General features: G+C 45.4%; 2 protein-coding genes across 3 annotated transcripts; both read right to left on the bottom strand.

Moving 5' to 3' along the window:
- Positions 1-1,578: 1,578 nt before the first annotated feature.
- LOC119182261 (beta-galactosidase-1-like protein) lies at positions 1,579-19,228 on the bottom strand. 2 transcript variants are annotated; one of them, XM_075882031.1, is made up of 8 exons: positions 19,091-19,228; positions 16,381-16,520; positions 14,200-14,277; positions 13,791-13,877; positions 6,735-6,842; positions 5,656-5,790; positions 4,229-4,465; positions 1,579-1,811 (listed from the first exon to the last, which is right to left on the bottom strand). In XM_075882031.1, exons 2-8 carry the CDS (start codon positions 16,513-16,515, stop codon positions 1,596-1,598), a joined length of 996 nt encoding a protein of 331 aa, XP_075738146.1. In that variant the 5' UTR covers positions 16,516-16,520; positions 19,091-19,228; the 3' UTR covers positions 1,579-1,595. The 2 variants fall into 2 exon arrangements, with proteins under 2 accessions (XP_075738146.1, XP_075738145.1); XM_075882030.1 differs by lacking the exon at positions 19,091-19,228 and adding an exon at positions 17,601-17,679.
- Positions 18,903-20,986, bottom strand: LOC142777979 (beta-galactosidase-like). The gene is made up of 3 exons (XM_075882032.1): positions 20,789-20,986; positions 20,009-20,189; positions 18,903-19,271 (listed from the first exon to the last, which is right to left on the bottom strand). Exons 1-3 carry the CDS (start codon positions 20,795-20,797, stop codon positions 19,087-19,089), a joined length of 375 nt encoding a protein of 124 aa, XP_075738147.1. The 5' UTR covers positions 20,798-20,986; the 3' UTR covers positions 18,903-19,086.
- Positions 20,987-21,975: the final 989 nt, after the last annotated feature.

Genomic DNA, 21,975 nt, shown 5'->3' with positions numbered 1-21,975 from the left:
TGTTCAAACCTGCACCAGCACAATATTATACAAACGTAACGCCTACTAGATGTGTTTAATCATTTCTGTACATCCGCTTCAGCTGACCCGAAAAATCAAGGCGCGTTATAAAAGCTGATCACGGAGATGTTCAGCTAGAAAAAAAATACATTCTTAATTCGAGAAATTAGGATAACGACGTTCGTACTTAATTTCAGACGCCGTGTGAAGGAATTACAATACGCACACCGTGAAATAAGGGTTCGGATCGCGTTCCCTTACGGGTTATGTGGCGGATGACTTGACCTCGTCCAACAGCTGTACCAGAACTGAACGGTTCACTCGTTCTGTCGTTTGCACACCCCTTAGCCCGCCCGACATAGCCCAACAGTGGTTGCTCACAAAATACGTGGCACATGTTGTGCTTCGTTTCCGCCTTGATACAAAATAAAAGGAAGCTTAGAATGACAGGAATTAAAATTAGTAAGTAGTCGTCATGAAGAACGTAAAGCGTCGGAGCAACGATAAAGAAGCAGACAGGCAAGGACAGACATGCTTTTATATTAAACAAGATATTGGCGAAGTGAAGGGGAAAAGGAGAGAGAGGTTCAAACTCTCACTCTCCAAAAATTTCCAATTTTACATGTGTATATAAATGCACACACATACACACGCAATATGAACACAAACATGCATAAAGAGTAGTTGATTCACCCCCGCCCTTCCACTCTCCCTTTTTTTGAACCCAGAAACATTTCCGGCTATTCCCCTTAAATCGAAGATTGATTCAGCGAAGAATGTCCTTCACCGGAGGTTAGCCGTCTAGTATAGTGTAGCCTTGTCGTGGTTGTACATGTGAACGAAACGTTCAAGATGAGCAGTTTCATACGCAACAACGACGAAACGTGCCCAGTGATCGAGGCTTGGCTTGTATTAACAGCAGTGAAAGCAAGTGCGTGATCCTGCTATAAATTTACTTAAATAAAAAAATAAATGAAACGGATTGAACAGCTCTCTCTTGCATAGACCGTCCACGTATACGCCCGACTTGTGCAGGTAAGTTTTGTGTCAACTTTCCTTTCCGGTACAGTGCGTCCTCTCAGTGGATCATCATCATCATCGTCGTCGTCATCATCATCATCATCATCATCATCATCATCATCATCATCCTGACTGCGTCCACTGCAGGACAAAGGCCTCTCCCATGTTCCGCCAGTTAACCCGGTCCTGTGCTTGCTGCTGCCAATGTATACCCGCAAACTTCTTAATCTCATCTGCCCACCTAACCTTCTGTCTGCCCCTAACCCGCTTCCCTTCTCTGGGAATCCAGTTAGGTACCCTTAACGACCAGCGGTTATCCTGTCTACGAGCTACATGTCCGGCCCATGTCCATTTCCTCTTCTTGATTTCAGCTATGATATCCTTAACCCCCGTTTGTTCCCTAATCCACTCTGCTCTCTTCTTGTCCCGTTTTCTAGCGTTTTTGTGCGGACGACTCGCTTTATTTCACGACTAACACAGTACACAAAACCCGTTTTGAGAAGCGATGGCAAGAATTTACGAGAGATAACATCGGATTCTTGACGTAGCGAAATAAAATCAAATTATATCACGTTTTATTCGTCAATCTTGTGTACCGTCCCGAGGAGCTCTGGTTCGTCTTCGAAGTGAACGACGGGGGCTCTGCCACCCCTGTGGAAGCCCCCTTCGAGCTCGATAAGTACCAGCACGTTCTTCTTCCTGAACAGCGTGCGTGGCACGTACAGGGTCTTCTGGGGTCCCCTCGCCGGCCAGTAGCGACCCAGGTTGAAACCGTTCAGAAACGCAATGCCCTGGGCGCGAAACAGGCAAGTCGGATCATAGCACGACAGTTTACAGATGTTGAATACGCCCACGAGTTCAGAGCGGCTGGCGTTGGTGCTCTCAAAGCAGCTAGCTTAGTAGACAGCACCGGTATTCCTGCTAATACTTTTTAGGACCGGGTCGACTTCTCGTAAGATTACGAGGCCAGGTGTCAGTGCGCGTTAAAGAACACCAGATAGTTAAAAATTTCGGAGCCCTCCACTACGATGTCTCTCATAATCATAAGTTTCCGGGATTTGAAATTATTATTATTAAGATTGCGACACGAACCAGGCAGTGGCACAGGCAGAAACTTGCTTCGGGGGGCGCAGTTCCTTGATCTGTATTGAAGGTACGTGCTGGTTTAGTGTCATTTTGTGTTCTCTGTGCCACGGCAGAAAGAATTCATTTATTATTATTATTATTATTATTATTATTATTATTATTATTATTATTATTATTATTATTATTATTATTATTATTCACTACTCGTCTGTTGAGAATCTTCTGCTCATATCTGCTTAATAGATCATATGTTGCCGTAAATGGTCAAAAGTGTTCCTTATACAAAGTGACCACAATAGTGGAGTCCCTCAAGGGTTGGTATTAGGCTCGGCTCTCATTTTATATTTACGTTAACGATGTTTCTTCTGCGATTCGTTATTCTTTTTTTTTTGCACTTGTATGCTGATAACATCAAGGTATTCAGGAAAACGCATTCAGTTAACGACTGTTGCTTGCTGCAGTCAGACTTGTGTTCTTTCTCCAAATGGTGTGACAACAATGACCTTTGTCTGAATACCTCAAAGACCAAATTCATGAATATATCTTGCAAGACACCCATCGTGTCGTTTTCATACTCTGTCAATACCATGTCATTATGTAAGCTTATGAATTCAGCGATCTTGGTTTTTTTTTTTTTTTTGATAGCATGGTAAATTTTTCTACTCATACTAAACGTGCAGCCACGCGAGGCCTTCGTTTCCTCGGCTGCGTTTGTAGAATGTCTCGAAAATTACGTTCTCTAATAGCATTCACAAGTTATACACCGCAATACGTCTTCCTCAACTTGAATATGCACCCGTGATCTGAAATGGCATTGCTAAGTCTGGCAGTGACACCACTGAGCGAGTCCAGAAAAATTCATAAGCATTTACAATCATAGTTTCGCTATATAAATGACTCTGGATCTCGTTCCCACACTGCCAGATTATTATAATTGCCATCACTTCACTGCCGACGAAATCGCGCTGACCTGTTTTTTTTTTTTCAACAAACTAGTTTACGGTATAATATCTTGCCCACTACTTCTCAGTTGTGTAAATTTTCGGATTCCGCGAAAGTTAACCAGAGAAAATAGACAGTTTCGTGTACCTGCCAACTGGCCAATTGCTTTCAACACTCTGCTATTCGTAGAGTGCCCCGCCGTGGTGGTCTAGTGGCTAAGGTACTCGGCTGCTGACCCGCAGGTCGCGGGTTCGATTCCCGGCTGCGGCGGCTGCATTTCCGATGGAGGCGGAAATGTTGTAGGCCCGTGTGCTCAGATTTGGGCGCACGTTAAAGAACCCCAGGTGGTCGAAATTTCCGGAGCCCTCCACTACGGCGTCTGTCATAATCATATGGTGTTTTTGGGACGTTAAACCCCACAAATCAATCAAATTCGTAGAGTATAAAGTCTCTATAAAGTTAACTATAATGATCTTGATGTTTTTCGCACTTCGCTGTCATTGTTTTCCTCTCAGCTCTGCACTGTCTAAACACAGTTTTTCACAATGTAGAGATTCTTCCCTCTTCCGTCTTTCAGGAAGGTTTCTATATAGTTGTGTATATTTCCCTTTATTTTTCACTTCCTTTCTATGATTCTCGTCTTGTATTTTCATTCTTCCCATTTTGCACGGATTCATTTCTTCTGTGTGTTTTCACTCTTATTATTTGGTTTTTGTAAAGAGATTCTGTATTGTATGGTTTCTTTGTATTGTTTTATTTTTGCATGTGCCTGCTATAAGACCTCATAGTTGTCCCAGGGCACGTTAAATAAATGATTGACTGAGTAATAGAAATTATTATTATTATTATTATTATTATTATTATTATTATTATTATTATTATTATTATTATTATTATTATTATTATTATTGATATATTTTTTGCGTGCGCCTGCACTAGGACCTCATGGTTGTTTTAGGGCACATTAAATAAATGATTGATTCATTGAAATGATTTATCGATTATTATTTGTGAGCATCGGAGCAATCGGTATCACCAACAACCACCTCTCGTGGTCAGATCTTTGAATTCCTATAAGCACATCTGGATTCGCGCATGAGATACACAAGGCGAACAGCTATTCGCTGCAATATATACAATGAAGTGAGGAAACACGCAGGACCGTCCTGGTGCTGTTTACCTTCGTCTTCTGGTCAGGTCTCAGAAACGTGTCGTACGGCTCGGCGTGAGGAACCTCGAACTCGGCAGCAAAGACGCACACCTCGAAGGACGAACTGACGGTTTTTAGGGGGATCTTCTTTCGGATTGAACGCATCTGATCGTAATCTGTGAGCCAGCTAGCATTAATGAGTGGGATTGGCCGCATGGTCCAGTTCGTCAGCAGTAGCTTGTCCAACGTCACGTTGTAGACAATTCCCTGTCAGATGAGAAAAAAAACAATGTGGACATTTTGATGATAGCCCGTACTGTAATCATATATACCGGATAACCGTTGGTAATTAAGGATAACAGACTGAATTCCAAGAGAAGACAAATGTGTAAGCGAGGGGGGGGGGGGCAGAAAATTAGATGGGCAGATGAGATTAATAAGTTTGATGGTATAACGTGGCAGTAGAAAGCGCAGGATCGGGTCGATTGGCGAAACACGGCAGAGGCCTTTGCCCTGCAGTGGGCGTACTCAAGCTTCTGCTGATGCATCATTTTCACTGGTATAGCGCACCACGACAAGGACACACACAAAGGAGAGATGCACACACACACAGCGCTGTGTGTGTGTGCATCTCTCCTTTGTGTGTGTCCTTGTCGTGGTGCGCTATACCAGTGAAAATGATGAATCTCAACCAACTAGCCCGGCAACGTGCCTTAGCAAAGTTCTGCTGATGATGATACTCTAATCATCGTCAGCGTTTACATATGTCCACTGCTGGAACATATATACATAAACGCTTCCCACTCCCCTTCCAGCAATCTCCCTTATCTTGCGCTACAGAAGATAAAACTTAATATGCGCGCAATTTTTCTAATCCAATCCCCAATGCTCTGCCACGTTCGACTGCTAGCCGGTGAAAACTATACAAGTACGATTGGAGTACCGACATTATTTTTGATAGACGCAAAAAAAATTCACGGAAGCGTATTCATATGCAGGGTCACTGTAAAATGTTCAAAGTAAAATGAATCGCTGCAGTCAGTTGCACTTTTCAGAGTAAGGCGTTATTGTAATCTAGTTCGGCCATTGAAAGCCCTCTGGTGCTTCTTGTACGCCAACGCGCGAAAGCCAGAACTGCCGCTGGGCTAGTCTCTCTCTCTCTCTCTCTCTCTCTCTCTCTCTCTCTCTCTCTCTCTCTCTCTATATATATATATATATATATATATATATATATATATATATATATATATATATATATATATATATATATATATATATATATATATATATATATATATATATATATATCTTTCTCTCTCTCTCTCTATCTCTCTCTCTCGCTTCTTTAGAGTTTCGTGGCTATCGCGTTACAGAATTGACGACAAGCAAGATTAATCACTGATAGGTCCTCAAGTCAAAACACTAACGCGATAAAAGAAGACAGTCACACTACGCACCTTTCTTTCACCCAGGGCTTTTCCGGATGACATTCTGCCTTCGTTATGAACGAGAATTGTCAGCACTTGGTGCAGTTTCGCTTTGATCATCACGGCTGTATTTTTCTCCGCCCGGGACAACGAATCTACAAAAACCTGATGAAAAAAAAAACGAAGAAAACAAGATTAAGGTCGAGAAAAAAATTGTGGATAACCTTCCACAATTCAAAGCTGCATTAACGTGGCCTGAAGATGACTGCACAATATATGTAGAAGAACGCTCAGAGGTCGAGTGTAAACATCGGGGCTGTGGTTCTTTAGCCCATCTCAAACATTGCCGTAGCCGCAGAGGGTGTTGAAGGGATTCGATCACCCTTCCGATTAATTTTCAATTTTCAATATGCATAAACACGAACAGTTTAACATAACCCCTCTCCACCCCGAGAAATAATTTTCGGCTACGTCCATGAGCATGGTATCTTCAGCCCACAAGTCACCATAACTGAACTTTTTGCTGTGACTTCGTGGAAGAACGGAGTCAGAGCAACGCCGTTGCGGATACATTTTATCGGAAATAACCAGCACACGGTAACGATACCGCTAAGTACGTGTAACATCGCAGAAGAGGAATTGGACAGGATTAACACCACGAGAGGAGATAGCATGTAACGTCATCATCGATTGTAACGCCTTCAGCTAACACTGCAGCGACCGACAGTGATTTGGCAAAACTACAGAGCTAGCCATCACAAACGATGTAGCCGTCAGAAAGAGGGAGTTATTATTACTGTGTTTTGCTCCCTTTCCCACTTTTACTCTTATTTATGCTGATGAGTCGTGAAGCAATAGCGACGTTACTGACGCGATAGAAGGTGTCGAACACATAGGTATACAGTCAGCAGTTCGATACAAAGGAAAAGGAAAAGATGTTGTGGTTCATTTGAATGACACGCCTGGCTTGAGCAATCAAGCCGCACTTCAGGGTCCCATCGCGAAAGCGGTATATGTCGTGGTTCAACGGGTGGATCTTATTTGCGGTGCTTTTTTAACACGTTGCCGGCACAGCCACTAGAGGTTGCAGGGATCTCTGCCGTACTTACGCCGTCAACGTAGACGTATCCGCTGTCTCGGATGCCTTCCACTCTAAGCACGGCGGGCTCATGCGGCTGATACGTGACAGTCGCATCGTACAACATCAGACCGTGGGCCTAAAAGAGGTTCACGACGACAAAAATGAGAACTGACATTTTTTTTTTATTCTTAGCTCAATAATTTTTTTTAATTTTACCTTATTTAGTAAATACTGCGTCCGGAGGAACAAGCAAGGGGGGTGGGGGGGTGGGGGTCAGATATATGGAGATAATAAATAGAATAGCACAGTGTACGAACTGAATAAAATAACAATTAGGCATACTTTGTCGTATCAGTGTTCAGCGAAACAAAAACAACTTAAGCATATAGTGCACGTTCAAGAGCTAGCAAAGTACGGTATAGTGTTGTCAACAATATAAAAGATTTTAAAAATTACTTTCGCAAATCATTCTTGCCACGTTCCGAAAAAGCACGCTGATGTCAGTGCGTTTCGTTCACTGATGGTTTGAAGAGAGGGTGGGTGGGGTGGGGGGAAATAAGTGCTTGCAATGGTCAGTATACGCGAAGTATGGGTTCTTGTCGTGATCATGGCAATGTCTGGTCCGCTTTCAAGAAAATAAGCCGTCGTCCGCGAATAGGCATCTATATATTCACACACATCAGCTTATACAATACGTACTTTATGTAGATCGCGAATAGCAAGTGTATACTCGGAGGATTAGTAACATAACATACTCCATATGCAGAAACCTTCAAGAGGCGCCTTCAATTTAAACTGACGCTGAAAGGCCATTCCTCACGAATATTCGATTGAAGCAACGAGTGCTGTGCAACACACAGTATCTGCTATTGTACGACATCAGCCCGCAGTGGTGGTTTAGTGGCTAAGGTACTCGGCTGCTGACCCGCAGGTCACGGGATTGAATCACGGTTGCGGCGGCTGCATTTCCGATGGAGGCGGAAATGCTGTAGGCCCCTATGCTCAGATTTGGTGCACGTTCAACCCCAGGTGGTCAAAATTCCGGAGCTATCCACTACGGCGTCTTTCATAATCAATTGGTGGTTTTATGACGTTAAACATCACATACCAATCAATTGTTGTATGGCATCGCACCTTCGATGGTATCGCTATAAGCGACAAGTCACTTCTTGCAGATAGACGCACACTTGGGCGAGTTCCTTTCAAACACATACCAGCGCTTAAAGATGGAGTTTTACGGGAATCGGCGAAACGTACGCAAAACAAGAGAGCCGGCTGCGAAAAAAAGTCTGCTTCAATATTGACGTATCCAAAACGCAGCTTTATCTGGTCTAGCTTCGTAACTCTTATTTAAAAAAAGTACAACTCTAACCTCCTTAAAAATTATTCTGATCGCGGCCGTCATCCTAAATAGTGTCAGATAATTTATCCATCGCAGTGCAAGGCTAACAATGATTACCAGCGGAGACCACGGCTTGTAATCATGGAGAGATTTCGTTTCCACAGTGCGTATACCCGCGTTCGCGGGTATATGCAAATGTGTTTGCTGAATACGAAACGACAAAGCACCAGCGTTGATTGATTGATTGATTGATGTCACAAAACGAGCGCTCAAAAAGGGCGCGCCGCCAAATTCTCGCGACAAGGCGCCGTAGAGATGCCTCGAGGTCAACGATAAAAAAAGAAAACAAGCATCCAAAGACTCCCCGGGCGCGCGTCCCTCTTCCCTCGGAAGCGTAGGTTCGCTGTCGAACCTCCTCGCATCGGCGGCCGAGCAAGCCCTAGAACGTTCTCGAAAGAAAGGGGCGTGGTGATGCAGAGTTGCGTCATCCGTCGCGGATGGCCCTCGTACCGTCTCGCCCTTTCCCCCAGCCTTCGCTGCGCATCGCGCCGACGAAATGATGAGAATTTTCTGGAATCTCGCGCGGAAGGTATTTAACCGAGCAGCAGAGATGGGAGATCAGGAGAAGAAGGAAGTTAGCGCCAGTGTGCGTGGGGTTATTCCGCCGCGTCTGTCGGTGAAGGTTTTGTCCTTAGTGACAAAGCAGGAGAAGAAGAAAGTATGCGCCAGAGTGCGTAGGGTGTTCCGCCTTGTTGGCGAAGCCTTTTGTCTTCCGTGACAAAGGAGGAGAAGAAGAGGATTTCCACCTGAGGGGTGAAGACTCGAGCAACAGGCAAGAGGTGTGTCTACCGCTATCGAGCGAAGACGCGTGGCAACAGCTGCGTGTGTGAAGGCGACGTGTTTCCGGCGAAGAAGTTTGGAGCTTGGAGAGCGGCCAATTGAAAACGCGAGGTTTCCTGGAAGAGAAACTTCGGAGGCAGCGGAGCGACAACAACACTGGTCTTTGAGTGAGTGATTCTCGGAAGAGTATCATTCAGACTTTTGTTCCAAGAACTTTGGACTGAATAAGTTTTCTAACTCTTTAGTCTTTAAGTGTCTTGGTTGATCGATGCATGCGACTGCATTGTAGTGCGTATTGTTGTCTGTGTCCGTTGTTTCGAGTGTGGCTGATTGTACTGTGTAGTACATTGTTTGATTAGTGACATATTGTATTCAGCTATTGTCGAGTGTGCATACTTCTGTATCGTTTTGATCTGCCATAACTGAGAATATAATTTCGTTTTGTTTATCAACTCTCGGCTCTGACTTGTTCTTTGGGCCACAGCCGGCGTCCGCTGGCGCGCCAAATAGGACCACTTCTAAATTGTCCACGCTTTCGTGGTGCGGTTCGGGGGGCCGATACTTCGGCCCTTGGAATCATCCCGGCGATCGCCTCCCTAATTAACGGAACCTGTGACGATTGATTGATTTAAGTGTGGGGTTTAACGTCCCAAAACCATCATATGAGTATGAGAGACGCCGTAGTGGAGGGCTCCGGAAATTTCGACCACCTGGGGTTCTTTAACGTGCACCCAAATCTGAGCACACGGGTCCACAGCTTTTCCGGCTCCATGGGAAATGCAGCCGACGCAGCCGGGATTCGATTCCGCGACCTGCGGGTCAGCAGCCGAATACCTTAGCCACTAGACCACCGCGGCGGGGCAAAGCGCCAGGAAACATCAGTTCATGTTTACGCGTGCAGCAGCGCGCGGTTTCTTTCCCTTCGTGCCTTGTCTCCGTGCGCTGCTTCACACGTAAACGTGAATTATCACCATCTCGCCCAACTTTCAACTTTACTGAGCTCTAGTATATTCATAGGATTATGCACCGGGTGGGGGGAGTGGCAAGGGGGCGATAAAGTTAGTCCCACTATAGTTTAAAAAGCGGGTTACGGTCACGCAGGTTTTTTGACGATAATTGAAGCCGCAGGCCCCTGATAGTACCTTCCTAAAACTGTTACTTCCCATCTTAACTGCCGAAAAGCCAGAAACCAAAATAAAACTTTCTCCCACCCCCCCCTTTTTTAATCAAAGCGAATGCTTATGACCTCTGTGTTTTTGTGCTTCTTTCTTTACGTCCGCCAATAAAACGCAGCAGATTGCGTCAGTGTGTGCATCGTTGAAAGATTTTTTTTTGTTTTTAAATTGTAGTCGGGAACCCGGGTGTCGTACGTCTCCGTATTGCGAAAAGTGCAGTATCTATGGACAGCAGCGTTAATTTCCGCGGTTGCCGGCACACACCATTGCACACGCGGCAAAAGTCACGTGGGGTGAGCATAAACGTCGTGCCAGACGTCATTGGTAGCGCCGCACGTCACTGTTGACTCCCTTTAGAGCACTAGTGATGCCGGCAAACTAGAACTGCGAAGCGGCGAGTCGTAGGTTACTGGCTTTTCTGTGACACGAGTCAACCACTGACAGTGATAAATGCGGACATATTTGTGCAACGCAAGGCAGAACCTTTCCCTTTCATTCGCATGATACCGGTGATATGACGTCTTACGTGAAGTTTCATGCTCAGGTCACGAACATCGCGCGTCTTATCAGCGTGACATCACTCTCGATATGAGAGTGGGGAGATCAGGCGCCCACATGGCGGCTGTTCGAAAGAAGATGTGACCCGTTGGGAGAGGAGACTTGACCTGCTGAATAAAGATATGAAGGAGGAAAGCGCCGAATTGGAGGAGAGACGGCAGCGGACAACTACGCCACCTAAGTCTGCTGTTACGATCTGATAACAACTGCCGCTGTAAAACACGACCTAATGTTGCATTACGGAGGCTAGTCATCACAACGTTTCTAGCCACTCCCCTGGGTGCTGTAACGTTCGTGATGCTTCCTGCATTCTACGTTGGGGCCATCAGATAAGATTGCGTCGCTTGCAGTGTTATCTGTTTTTCTTTTTTTTTTCCTGCCACACTCTGATTGGCTGTGTAGCGCTCAGAAACGAGTCGCAAAATAAACTGAGATTTGTCTCCTTGGCACTGTGTGCGTCATCTGTTCCTTGGGTCGGCCGTCGTCCAGCTGCCGAATACGTAGACGTAACAGATGGCGGCGGCGGTATGGAGCGCACGTCGAAGGTGGCCTTGGCGTCCGGTTAGGTGAGAGCACGGCTTCCTTGCCTTTGTTGGGAGCACCAGCGGCATTTACTGAGTAGTCGAGCTTTTTCTGTTGGTGACCTCGCTAAGTAGTAGATATCTCAGTGGCTTTTGTGAACAGCAGTCATGATCTTCGCGTCGTTAACGAAACTGAACCTATAGTACCGTTGCAAACTGAAGAGTCCGGTAACCCTGTACAAAATTTGATGAAACCAAACCTATAGTACCGTTGCAAACTGAAGAGTCCGGTAACCCTGTACAAAATTCGATGCGGAAGCCTGAAATAATCGAAGCAATAACCAAATGTGTAGCGAAAAACGGCTAAATCGAAGAGGGTCGGACGGCAGCCTCCGAACGACTTAAAGAACGAGAAGTAGAATCGAAGCTAAAAGAGGTGCAGCTGCATGACCTTGAACACAATGACAGTTATGACTTGCACGAATACATGCAACCTTTCAAGGCACCCCGCCACTGTGGTCTAGTGGCTAAGGTACTCGGCTGCTGACCCGCAGGTCGCGGGATCGAATCCCGGCTGCGGCAGCTGCATTTCCGATGGAGGCGGAAGTGTTGTAGGCCCGTGTGCTCAGATTTGGGTGCACGTTAAAGAACCCCAGGTGGTCGAAATTTCCGGAGCCCTCCGCTACGGCGTCTCTCATAATCGTATGGTGGTTTTGAGACGTTAAACCCCACAAATAAATCAACCTTTCAAGGCATGCAGTGACGTCACGTTGCATCTCGGATGAAAGTATGCGTGATTATGATAAAATCAAGCTTCAGCTGAGGCGAAGGCACAGCTTGACAACAGAAGCCTTGAAGATGAAGTTTCTTAACACGAGGTGTGACCATGCAAGAAGAGCCATTCTCTGAATTTCCCTACAAATCTATGAGCTTGTTAGAATTAAAAATGACTTAACAACGCCAACGCACACGAGGACAATGTCTGCTTGAGTTGTTTTTTCTAGAGCATATTCCGGAGTAAATTCGCTTGTGGATTCAGGACAAGCCGAACGTCGAGACATTGCAAGTTGCTGCTAGCAGTTCCCGTGGAATGCCAAATTCAGAATAACAAAGAAACAAACAAGCGGGAGCATTCAAAAAGTTTCGGAAAGGAACGAATGACACTAATCATAAAAAACCAGACTCCGCGGTACCACCTTAGTAGGGCCGTTAGTGTGTTATGAATGCCTGCCTTTCCTTGCATCTTTATCTCTCTCTCTCTCTCTCTCTCTCCCCAGACACCAGGCCATGTGGTAGCTGGGTGCCGACAGACAAGTGTCAGTCAATTTTCTTACTGGAAAGAGTGACGGTACTCTTGCCTTACACATATGCCATGAATATGAATGGCATCAGTTGCAAGGTTCTGGGTGGCACAGGCGCAACACTTTATAACGTCCACCCGTTGTTTAAGACCGCACACCTCGCAGGATCGTTTGTATGGGTATGTCAGGCACTATAGCCCGACACGAAGTGCTAGCCGGTCGCCAGAGTCGAAATGACAGGCGCCTTCGGCAAAAATAATGCTGTTGTTTCCGATTAGCTCCCCCGGAAGATCCCGTACGTTTTTTTTTTTTCTAACAGATCATCGAGACTTCAAAAATGCACTAATAGAACTTGGTGCCGACCCTGTAATGCTCTTCATGAGCCTCGCACAAGATCGCAAGCCACTGGCGCTAATTGTGCCGCCGAAATTCCGTACCAAAGTGAACTGGCCGAAGTATACCGCATCATGCGAATATGTTTCTGTCATGCCAGTCGTTGATAACAGCACTCCCGTCGCTCACGCGCTTCGAGACGAAGTGATAAGGCCAGCCAGTGAAAATTTTGCACTTATATCGAAAATAGTCAAAGGCGCGCTCTCAAAATGGAGCAGGCTGAAAACGTGCTGGGAACAATCAAGACTGAAACCAGAAAGAATCAATGTCATTCGAAGTCACTGTCTTTTGTAACGTCCGCGGTGCTTACCGCATTCTACGTTAGGGCTATTAGATAACATTGCCCCGCTTTCCGTGCCACACTCTTATTGGCTGTGTAGCACTAAAAAATTGCATCGCAGAATAAATGAACTGCCCCGCCACGGTGGTCTTGTGGCTAAGATACTCGGCTGCTTACCCGCAGGTCGCGGGATCGAATCCCGGCTGCGGCGGCTGCATTTTCGATGGAAGCGAAAAGGCTGTAGGCCCGTGTGCTCAGATTTGGATGCACGTTAAAGAACCCCAGATGGTCGAAATTTACGGAGCCCTACACTACGGCGTCTCTCGTAATCATATGGTGGTTTTGGTTAAACCCGACATATCAACCAACCAGAATGAATAAACTGGCATTTGTCTACGTGACACTGTTTGCGTCATCAGTTCCCTATAAGGCGGCGATCGTCCAGGCGCCGACAACGTAACAGCACTCAGCGACGAAAATTTTAACAAATTCTAGTTTATCAGCCAAACACGAGTAGGTCACAAGTGCGCAGTAAGGTGGACGTTTGAAGCGGCTAACAGTTATCGTACAAGAAATGTCGCAGAAGACAAGATTGAAAGAGAGGAGGACGAGTCACTTTTGTGAGGTCGCACAATCGCAAAATATTGCTTTAGATAAAAACAACCTGAACTTACGTGACCGACTTCTTCAAAACTGAGCGGATGCTGCGATGATACTGATCGGCCTCGGGCAATGTGTTGAAGCCCCGCGATGCCAAACATCTTTCATAATAGAAGAAAAAAAAACATGGGTGACGTGTATGTGCATGTCAAATATCAAATATTTAGAGTCTTCCAGGTCACAATTAGCATGCAACAATGATTTACGCGTACGATGCACTGAGAGTATAAAATTATGCTGAATATGTGCACAATTAAAGCTAATTTTTTAATTGGTTCATCAAGAAATCTTCTGTTTAGTGTCTGCACATTACCGATTCTTAATTATTGAAGACAGTCATATTCTGCTATGCAAGCTCATGCTGCTCGATTGTCCCAGAATCGTTCTTTCAAGATATTCGTATACAAACTTTTGTCTGCTTACATTCGTCGTACTGATAGGCCCCAATTTCATCTTGCGCTTTCGTTTCGGCATCTTCGGTAGGCTTATGTTCGGGAACAGCTAAAATAAAAATCGGAAAAAAAGAAAATTTGGTCTTTATTTTGCCTTGCAAGCAACCGTCTTTTCACAACATCGAACTCGATAAAGTTGCGATGGCACACCACTATAAACAACTCTTGTGTTTATCTCTGTTTATTTTTGTAATGATGTTTTATATTCTCATCATGAGTGAGCTTTAAAATTTCGAGGCTCTAAATAAACCTGAATTTTCAATAATAATAATACTAATAATAATAATAATAATAATAATAATAATAATTGGGGGTATAACGTCCCTAAATTGCAATACATTTTGAGACGCCGTAGTGGAGGGCTCCGACAACATCGATTATCTGGGACTCTTTAGCGTGCGCTTAAATTTAAGTTCCCGGACCTCACGCGCGTTTTCGCCTCCATCGACAATGAAGCCGCCACGGCAAGGCGACCTGCGGGTCGGCAGTAAAGCTAAATATCTAGTAAGACTTCGGTGAATGGCTTTTGTTACGCGCATCTTCGCTGATGTCTGCCTCGGCGGATTACTCGAATGTCGTGGGTTCGAATCCGGTCTCATTTCGATGGAGGCGGAATGGTCGTGCCCCGTGTACTGTGCGGTGTCACGTTAAAAAAAAACACCAGATGGTAAACGTTTCTCTAGCCCTCCACTACGCCGTCTCCGAAGGGGGAACAAAATTAGACGGGTGGTATCAGGTACCGCTGATGTCAGAGGATACATGGGTACCTTCCGGCAGCGAAAATCGAAGGTTAAGTGGATGCCGTATGCGAGCTCAATTAAGCAGATTCAAACAATTTGAACTTCCTGAAGCGGTACGTGACGTCAACCAGCGTCAACCAACGTCAGCGGTACGTCAACCAGGAGCATGCTGAGTCAATTGGAGAACTGCTGCCGAGAAAAGATGGATATCCTATGCCCCAATCACGCAGTCATCTATCCGAGATGCCGCAACTAAGCTTCGTACTGTATTTGAGGTTTCACCGCACGCACTTGGTCATCCTTGCCAGAATGATGTCCTGCTCAAGGCTTCATAGCTCTACGCGGATCTAGTGCAGCAACTCATCGTCGTCCGATGCATAGTATTAAAAAAAAAAACTGTTTGGAGGACCCTTACGCTTCTCCTTTATAATAAGTCTGACGTGATAGCGACAATCTGTCCCCAGCGCATACTTCAACCACTTAGAACTTACTTTTTTTTTATTTTATGATGTCACCTAAGAAGTTTGAATTGGGGACTACTACTGTGTAACCGATAAAGTGTGGCTTGCGTCAGTGAAGCTTTCGCATATGGCTACCTCTGTGTAATGAGCAGCATGCCTTAAACCACTAGCAATCACGCGGGTGGAACGGTTTTTTTTTCTAACTTTTTTTTTCTTTTCGAACTTTTTTTTTTCGAACTGCAGGCACTACGCGCGTCTTGGGGGAATACGCGCGACAACGTGTGAGCCTTTTGTCATGGATATAGTGAATTCTAGTTCACTATAGTCATGGGTGGCTGGCTTTAAACCACAAAGTATCACGCAATATTACTTCGATATTACGTGTTGCATTGGGAAGACTATACGGAACGCGTGCTTTTGTAAAACATGCATCTTTTGACTACATTTCCGAGCTGGGTAAGTTTTTTTCGCTATTTCTAGCCGACACGTGGCTCTGTGCTAGAACACCCGCTTGACACGCAAACGATTCGAGTTCAATCCTGTCTCGGACCCGGAAATTATTATATTTATAGTCAAGAGTCCGTCAGAATCTCGTTTGCCATGGTCGGGGACAAGCATAGTGCAAAGTAACAAAAACGCCGACCAACGTAAATGGCCGACTGTGAACAAGGCTCCCGTGTGGGGAGCCGGAACGTCTTTTTAATTTTTGTGTATTTTACCTTGCTCGGCGTTTTAGTTACTTTGCACTATTATTATTTATTTTATTTGCAACTTCCTCGATTTTTCAGTCACGCACAAGATGATGATTTTTCGCTCACAACCAACGACGCCATTATTTCTGCGAAACGAGCTCTTTAACATGCATGTTCAAAAAAAAAAAATATCTTCGCTGGTTCACTGTTCAATAGCAGCAATGGCATGTAACACAAATGCTACACGAGGATTCCTTGCCTCGGAAATGACTCGGCGGACGGCGGTGAATAATTTGCTCGGGTCTCCGTCTTCCGTCAGAGGGCCGCCGAAATCGTAGCTCGTCACTTGGGGCCGGTAAAGGAACTCGTTCTTCCTTCCAGTTGCTGCGACCATGCAGGCTTTGGGGGATGCAGGAGTGAGAGATGCGGGTGAAAGGGGGGGAGGCGTGTACGAAAAAAAACAACGAGAATTTGAAACAAAAGAAAAGAAACAGTGCCATTTACACGGCCATAATAAGACTAATCAGCGCAGGCGCAGGCTTTCAGATACAAGTCACTTTATCGTACAACAGTTAGTTAGGTGAAAGGGTATGATGATGCATGCATGATAGTGTCTTTTCCCTGAAAGTCTGCGCCTGCGTTGATTAGTCTTCTTATGGCCGTGTAAATGGCACTGTTTCTTTTTTTGTTGTTTCAAATTCTCGTTGTTGTTTTTTCCACCAGATCATCGCTATTATCGATTTGTCGCGAGCATACCCAGAAAAGAAAAAAAATTACTCAAAATAGCCAAAGTTACACCTCCGAGGCATCAAGAAAATGAACATATGGTTACTCTTCGTGACGTGTAAATGCGACGTCGGCTATCCTTAATAACATAAAAGGTTTTCATGCAACAAACTTTGTCTACCTTAAGTAAGAACCTGCAACATTATCAAAGTTTGCTCGGTGAATAAGCAACCAGTTTACGGCCAGTTCGCCCTGTTTCTTCTTGTAGCACTACGCGTGATATTGCAAATAATGGTATTAATGACGCTTACCTCAAGCGAATTACAAATTGTCATGTTTGTTGCTGATTTGACAGCTATAAATAGAGAAAATACTTTTTTTGAAATTCGTAGGGCGTTTTTGAAGTTCACGTCACATAAGGATTAGTTTTGCCGTGTGCTCATTTATTTTATTTAATTGATACAAATCGTGCAATCTATAGCGCACATATATCTTCTTAAACGCGCGAAAACATATCTATAACAAAAAAAAAACGTTGCATGCTTGCATTATCGCGAAATGGTTTTGCCTGACGACAACAAGAGTATGACTCGTGTGCCATACAGTCAGCAATGGCGACGTAGTTAAAATTTTCCCGAATATTTCTACTTTATGATACTATATATCGTGCTCGTGACATTGCAATGCTATAATAATCTAATCTTTTAAAGATATATCATTGAACTTCTCTCGATTTCAAACATGCGTTCTCACCTCCTGAGCTGAACCCAAAAGATGTTCCTCCGTGAAACATGTACCTGAAATAAATGCCAGCGTTGCTCGTGTTAAAGACCATTTGTTTGTTTAAGTGCAAGCGCGGATCCAGCCACTCGTTCTAGGGCGGGGGGGGGGGGGGGGACGGTAGCCTAAAGTAACTCCTGAGGAGGGGGCGTGCTCATTACTTTTTATTTTTACTAGGAGAAAAAGTACAGCATCTCCCGCTGAATGGAAACATGTGTAGACGCAAAGCAGCGGGCTCTAACGTTTACACTGGCGGTGGCGATGTCGCTAGCCTCATCGCGGCGTTGCGCAGGAGAGAAACCCGGGGAGGCGCAAAGCACGCATTGATTGACCAGTGTTTACCACTGGAACATGCCAATGGCGGCTAAAGGGCAACGAGAAACAGACTATACTCTGATTGAACAGAGAGACACGTAGCCAACTTTTAGTTAAAGCGCTCGGTGCAAATTTTTTTTGGTCAACAACGCACAGGAGAAATATACCAGCGGCACTACTTTTGAAGGTTACGATCCAGTGTATATATATATATATATATATATATATATATATATATATATATATATATATATATATATATATATATATATATATATATACAAACGAGGTGTGGTCAGTGCACGGTTGTGCAGCGCGAGCAGTCAATCTCTCAAATCAAATCAGAACCTCGCTAGCAGCCGCTACCTTTGTCAGCGTTGGGGGGGGGGGGGGGCATAGAAGGGGCGCATACGTAATGTGGGTGTAAACGCCGCGGGGAGAGATGCTTAGAGGAGAAAGGGGGGCAATACCGCGGAGGGGGGGGGGGAGATCGAGCGTAGACTAGCATCCACTCCCTGCGTCGCTCGGCGTTGCGGGGCGAGAAAGGCGGAGCGTAGGAGAGAGACGAGTCACGCATGCGCAATGGGCGTGTAAACGCCGTGGGGACGAATGCCTAGCGTAGAGAGGGGGAGTGAGCTTTGGCCAGCCGACGCTGCCTGCGTCGCCGTAGCGAGGCGAGAGAGAGGGGAGGCGAAGAGAGGGAGGGGACGCGCATGCGCGGTAAGGGTGGTCACGCCACACCCCGAATGGAGCTCGACCAAGAAGTTTCGCATCTAAAACCGTTCCATAGCATACTGTGTGCTCACAGTGGTTTCACTCACTTGTCATTATTGGTGATGTCATTATTGGTGAAGCACTGAAGTTATGGCCTCCTGTATCCCCGTTGTTACTTGCACTGTGTGCTTCACAATTCTTGACCGACGAGCTCAAGTTCGCTCCGTTGTTCAGAGCATTCTCCGGTCACTGTCACATCTATCGGCATCGTAATGAAAGAACTGTGGTGATAGAGCTACAAATGCACAGACTCATCGTACTGGTGTCCTTCTGTGCGTGAGTGATTCGGCAGGGCATTGTCGGTGCTACAGTGAGCAAAGTTCGAGACTGTGCGCCTATCTCATGGTAGCGTCTTTCGCTGCGCGAATACTCACAGGTTTACCGAAGCGCCGGCCAGTAGGACTCGGCGTAGCGTGCTGGCTACCATGGCATGGTCCATGGGCCGATGGGGCATTGCCCAGCGGTCGTTGGAGCCCGTGTAAAGCTCGGAGACGAACAGGGGACCCCGTTTCTGGTTGAGCCGCTGCTTGGCGAACACCTCAGACACGTTGACCACTGCGAAAATCCGCGCACCCAATAATAATTAAACATTAAACGAAGGTCCTTCCCGAGTACTGTATGCGCCTCAAGTAAAATTAAATTTATCAATTTGCCAGCCAGAACATTTGTATAATTAAATAAAAAAGAACAAAAAACGAAGGCGCTAGATTAAAAATGCGACTTTATAACAAAAAAAAAACTAAACATTACTGCGGGAAGGCTTCGCCAGCGAGAAAACACGCAAATAGCAAACGCGGTTGGCGATGTCACCATAACTTCCTGAACCTGTAGCCGCTGTTCGTAGATTATGGTGGCATAGATAATTGCTCCTTAGATTGTTATCAATGCAATTAAATATTATCATACAGTTAGTTGAACTCGGCAAGAACATTCCTATGACTCAAGCGTATACAGTATCGACTGGAAGCAGTCGCTCAAAATTGTTGACTAACTCCGAGTAGCTGTCATCGTATACGTACAGATATTCGCAAAGCCTACAATGTTATCGACTACATTACAAATGTCTGTGGGAATGGGGCCAACATTGGTTTATCCCAGGCTCTGTAACAATACGAAGTGACGTGGACAATTCGCAACCATACGTACAACTACTCGAATACCAAGCAGGCTCAAATCAGTCCCTCATCTCGCTGCCCTCACTTTCACTTTCTTCCCCTAATTATCCAGTAAGAGTGATTTCTGTCTCGCAGGCGTTTTTTCGCGCTTTCAGAATTCGTTGTTGAGACACGTACCAGCTCCGAAAGCCATTGCAGGAAAGACTCCTTCGACCCAGCCACAAGACTCGGCGCCCTTTCCGACGCGGTCTGTGGTGAATAGCGCAGTGTCACTACCCAGCTCTCGGCGCATTAGGTCTCGCAGGTGCCGAAGGTAGGTGCGATTACACTTCCTGGACAAACCGTACTTGTTTTCAACCTGCGCCATGGTGGTATTACCGGTATTTGCCGTAAATGTATGCGACGACATCGATACAAACGGCTATTCCAGTGCGATAGATCACATTTGACGAATATTATACGGGCGTATGTTGAGCGAATATCGGTCGTTATTTGTTCAACGCTATGCGTTTGTTATGTGCAAAGCGTTTCTGAGGCGAAAACCTTAGGCGCCTCATCAAACCCGAAAAACGAGCATCCGTGACGTCGGCAACGTCAACACGAGTGATTAAAAATATTAATAATAATCACGTGACGACGTCACCGTATGACGTCGTCTGAACGTCAACGATTGCAACAAAAGTTTCCGTGGGAACATCACAAGGTCACCACGTGACATCACGTAAGCAGTGCAACACCGAGCTTGGTGCAGAGGCCCTTCGGGCAAGAGGCGTGGAAGGTTCAGTTCATCGACTACTAAAAAGAAAGAAAGACGCACGCTTGTTGCCTCCAAATCATCTAGGCGAGTGCATAAAAGACGCCGCGAATTTCCATCGTAAGCTTTAGTCGCTTCTGGCAACACACACACACACACACAAAAAAAAACTGCGCTGCATTCGGCGTAGATAACAAACTCACCTGAACCATGATGATAGGGCCACCGTTCCTCACGAGGAGGTGCCTCACACGCTTGAAAAGTTCGACGAGGTAGCGGTCTACAAATTGGATGTACGCTGAAAGAAATTTTTGATTCGGGCTTGATTGCACATTGATATTACTGCGTGCTTCAATGAAAAGTGCTCGTCGTATCTGTTAAGGCTCGCAAAAGGCGCGCCCTGCAGCGTGATGGACTGGTGGACTGGCGTTGGGTCGCCTCAAGTAGCGCGCGCTGCCCAGGTGCCATGGTTAAGCATCGTCCCTCGTAAGGGTAAGCCTCACGCGCGAGACATCGATATGGGACGTAAACATATTCGTATACAATGACGCCACAAGGAGCAATAAGAGTGTACCGCACTCGCCGCAGTGGCGTTAGGTGGCTCTCACGTTTAAATGCACGGGTAGAATTAACTAGAAGCGGGTTATCTGATTGGTGGCTAAAGTCAAGGCACGAGTGAAAATTAAACGCTTCACTGCAAAGTACGAATCCTCAACTTCGCTTTTAAGGAAAAAAAAATAAATCTAGTTTTTGGTTCATTAAGTATTACGGCTTGGTGGCGCTAGCCACCGCCCGATCTAAAGGGTACAGCCATATCCATCCATGCATCCATACATATCAGCCCTATAAAGTGTACGGAGGTATGACCGCCACCATAGCTCAGTGGTAGAGTATCGGACGCGTTATTCGAAGGTCCCAGGTTCACATCCTGCCGGCGGCAAGTCATCTTTTCGCCCACTTTCATCTCTTTCTTCGCACTTACAGTCCAAATTCTTCTAATAACAAACCCTACACGTCTACTGGCGTTATTATCTGCTATAGTTCTCATTAATATTGTGTCTAACGAACAAAACGATCCCTTAAATTTACACTTCATTCACGGTAGTTTTATTTTTTTTAAGTTCGTTTCGCGGCATAGTGTTTCGATGCTGTAGTGAAACCACAATTATAAAGAAAAGAGTGTGGTCGCCTATGCATCTGTTTACATTAGTCATGTCCCAAGATATATCGCGCGACGCGTCTTTTGTTGATTTGTCTCGAAATATAGGGTAATCAAGTGGCATACGTATTGTCAGAATAAATGTCTTCAATTATTTACTACTCATAATCTTCTAGATAGAAGGCAGACTGACACATTGCAAAGGTAGCCGTCACCACGCTCGTGAATTGT

The sequence above is a fragment of the Rhipicephalus microplus genome, chromosome 2, assembly GCF_043290135.1.
Source record: "Rhipicephalus microplus isolate Deutch F79 chromosome 2, USDA_Rmic, whole genome shotgun sequence".
Taxonomy (NCBI): domain Eukaryota; kingdom Metazoa; phylum Arthropoda; class Arachnida; order Ixodida; family Ixodidae; genus Rhipicephalus; species Rhipicephalus microplus.
The sequence above is the reverse complement of the archived record's forward strand: the minus strand, read 5'-3'. Positions and strand labels throughout refer to the sequence as shown.

What these genes read in the sequence shown, in the direction of transcription:
- LOC119182261 (XM_075882030.1), bottom strand. Translation starts at nt 17,640, where the DNA reads ATGTTTCACGGAGGAACATCTTTTGGGTTCAGCTCAGGAG. An exon ending in TTTTGGGTTCAGCTCAGGAG is followed by an intron (nt 16,521 to 17,600) that starts GTGAGAACGCAT and finishes CATCCCCCAAAG; the next exon opens with CCTGCATGGTCGCAGCAACT. An exon ending in GACCTGACCAGAAGACGAAG is followed by an intron (nt 1,812 to 4,228) that starts GTAAACAGCACC and finishes TTTCGCGCCCAG; the next exon opens with GGCATTGCGTTTCTGAACGG.
- LOC142777979 (XM_075882032.1), bottom strand. An exon ending in TGCAATGGCTTTCGGAGCTG is followed by an intron (nt 19,272 to 20,008) that starts GTACGTGTCTCA and finishes GGATTTTCGCAG; the next exon opens with TGGTCAACGTGTCTGAGGTG.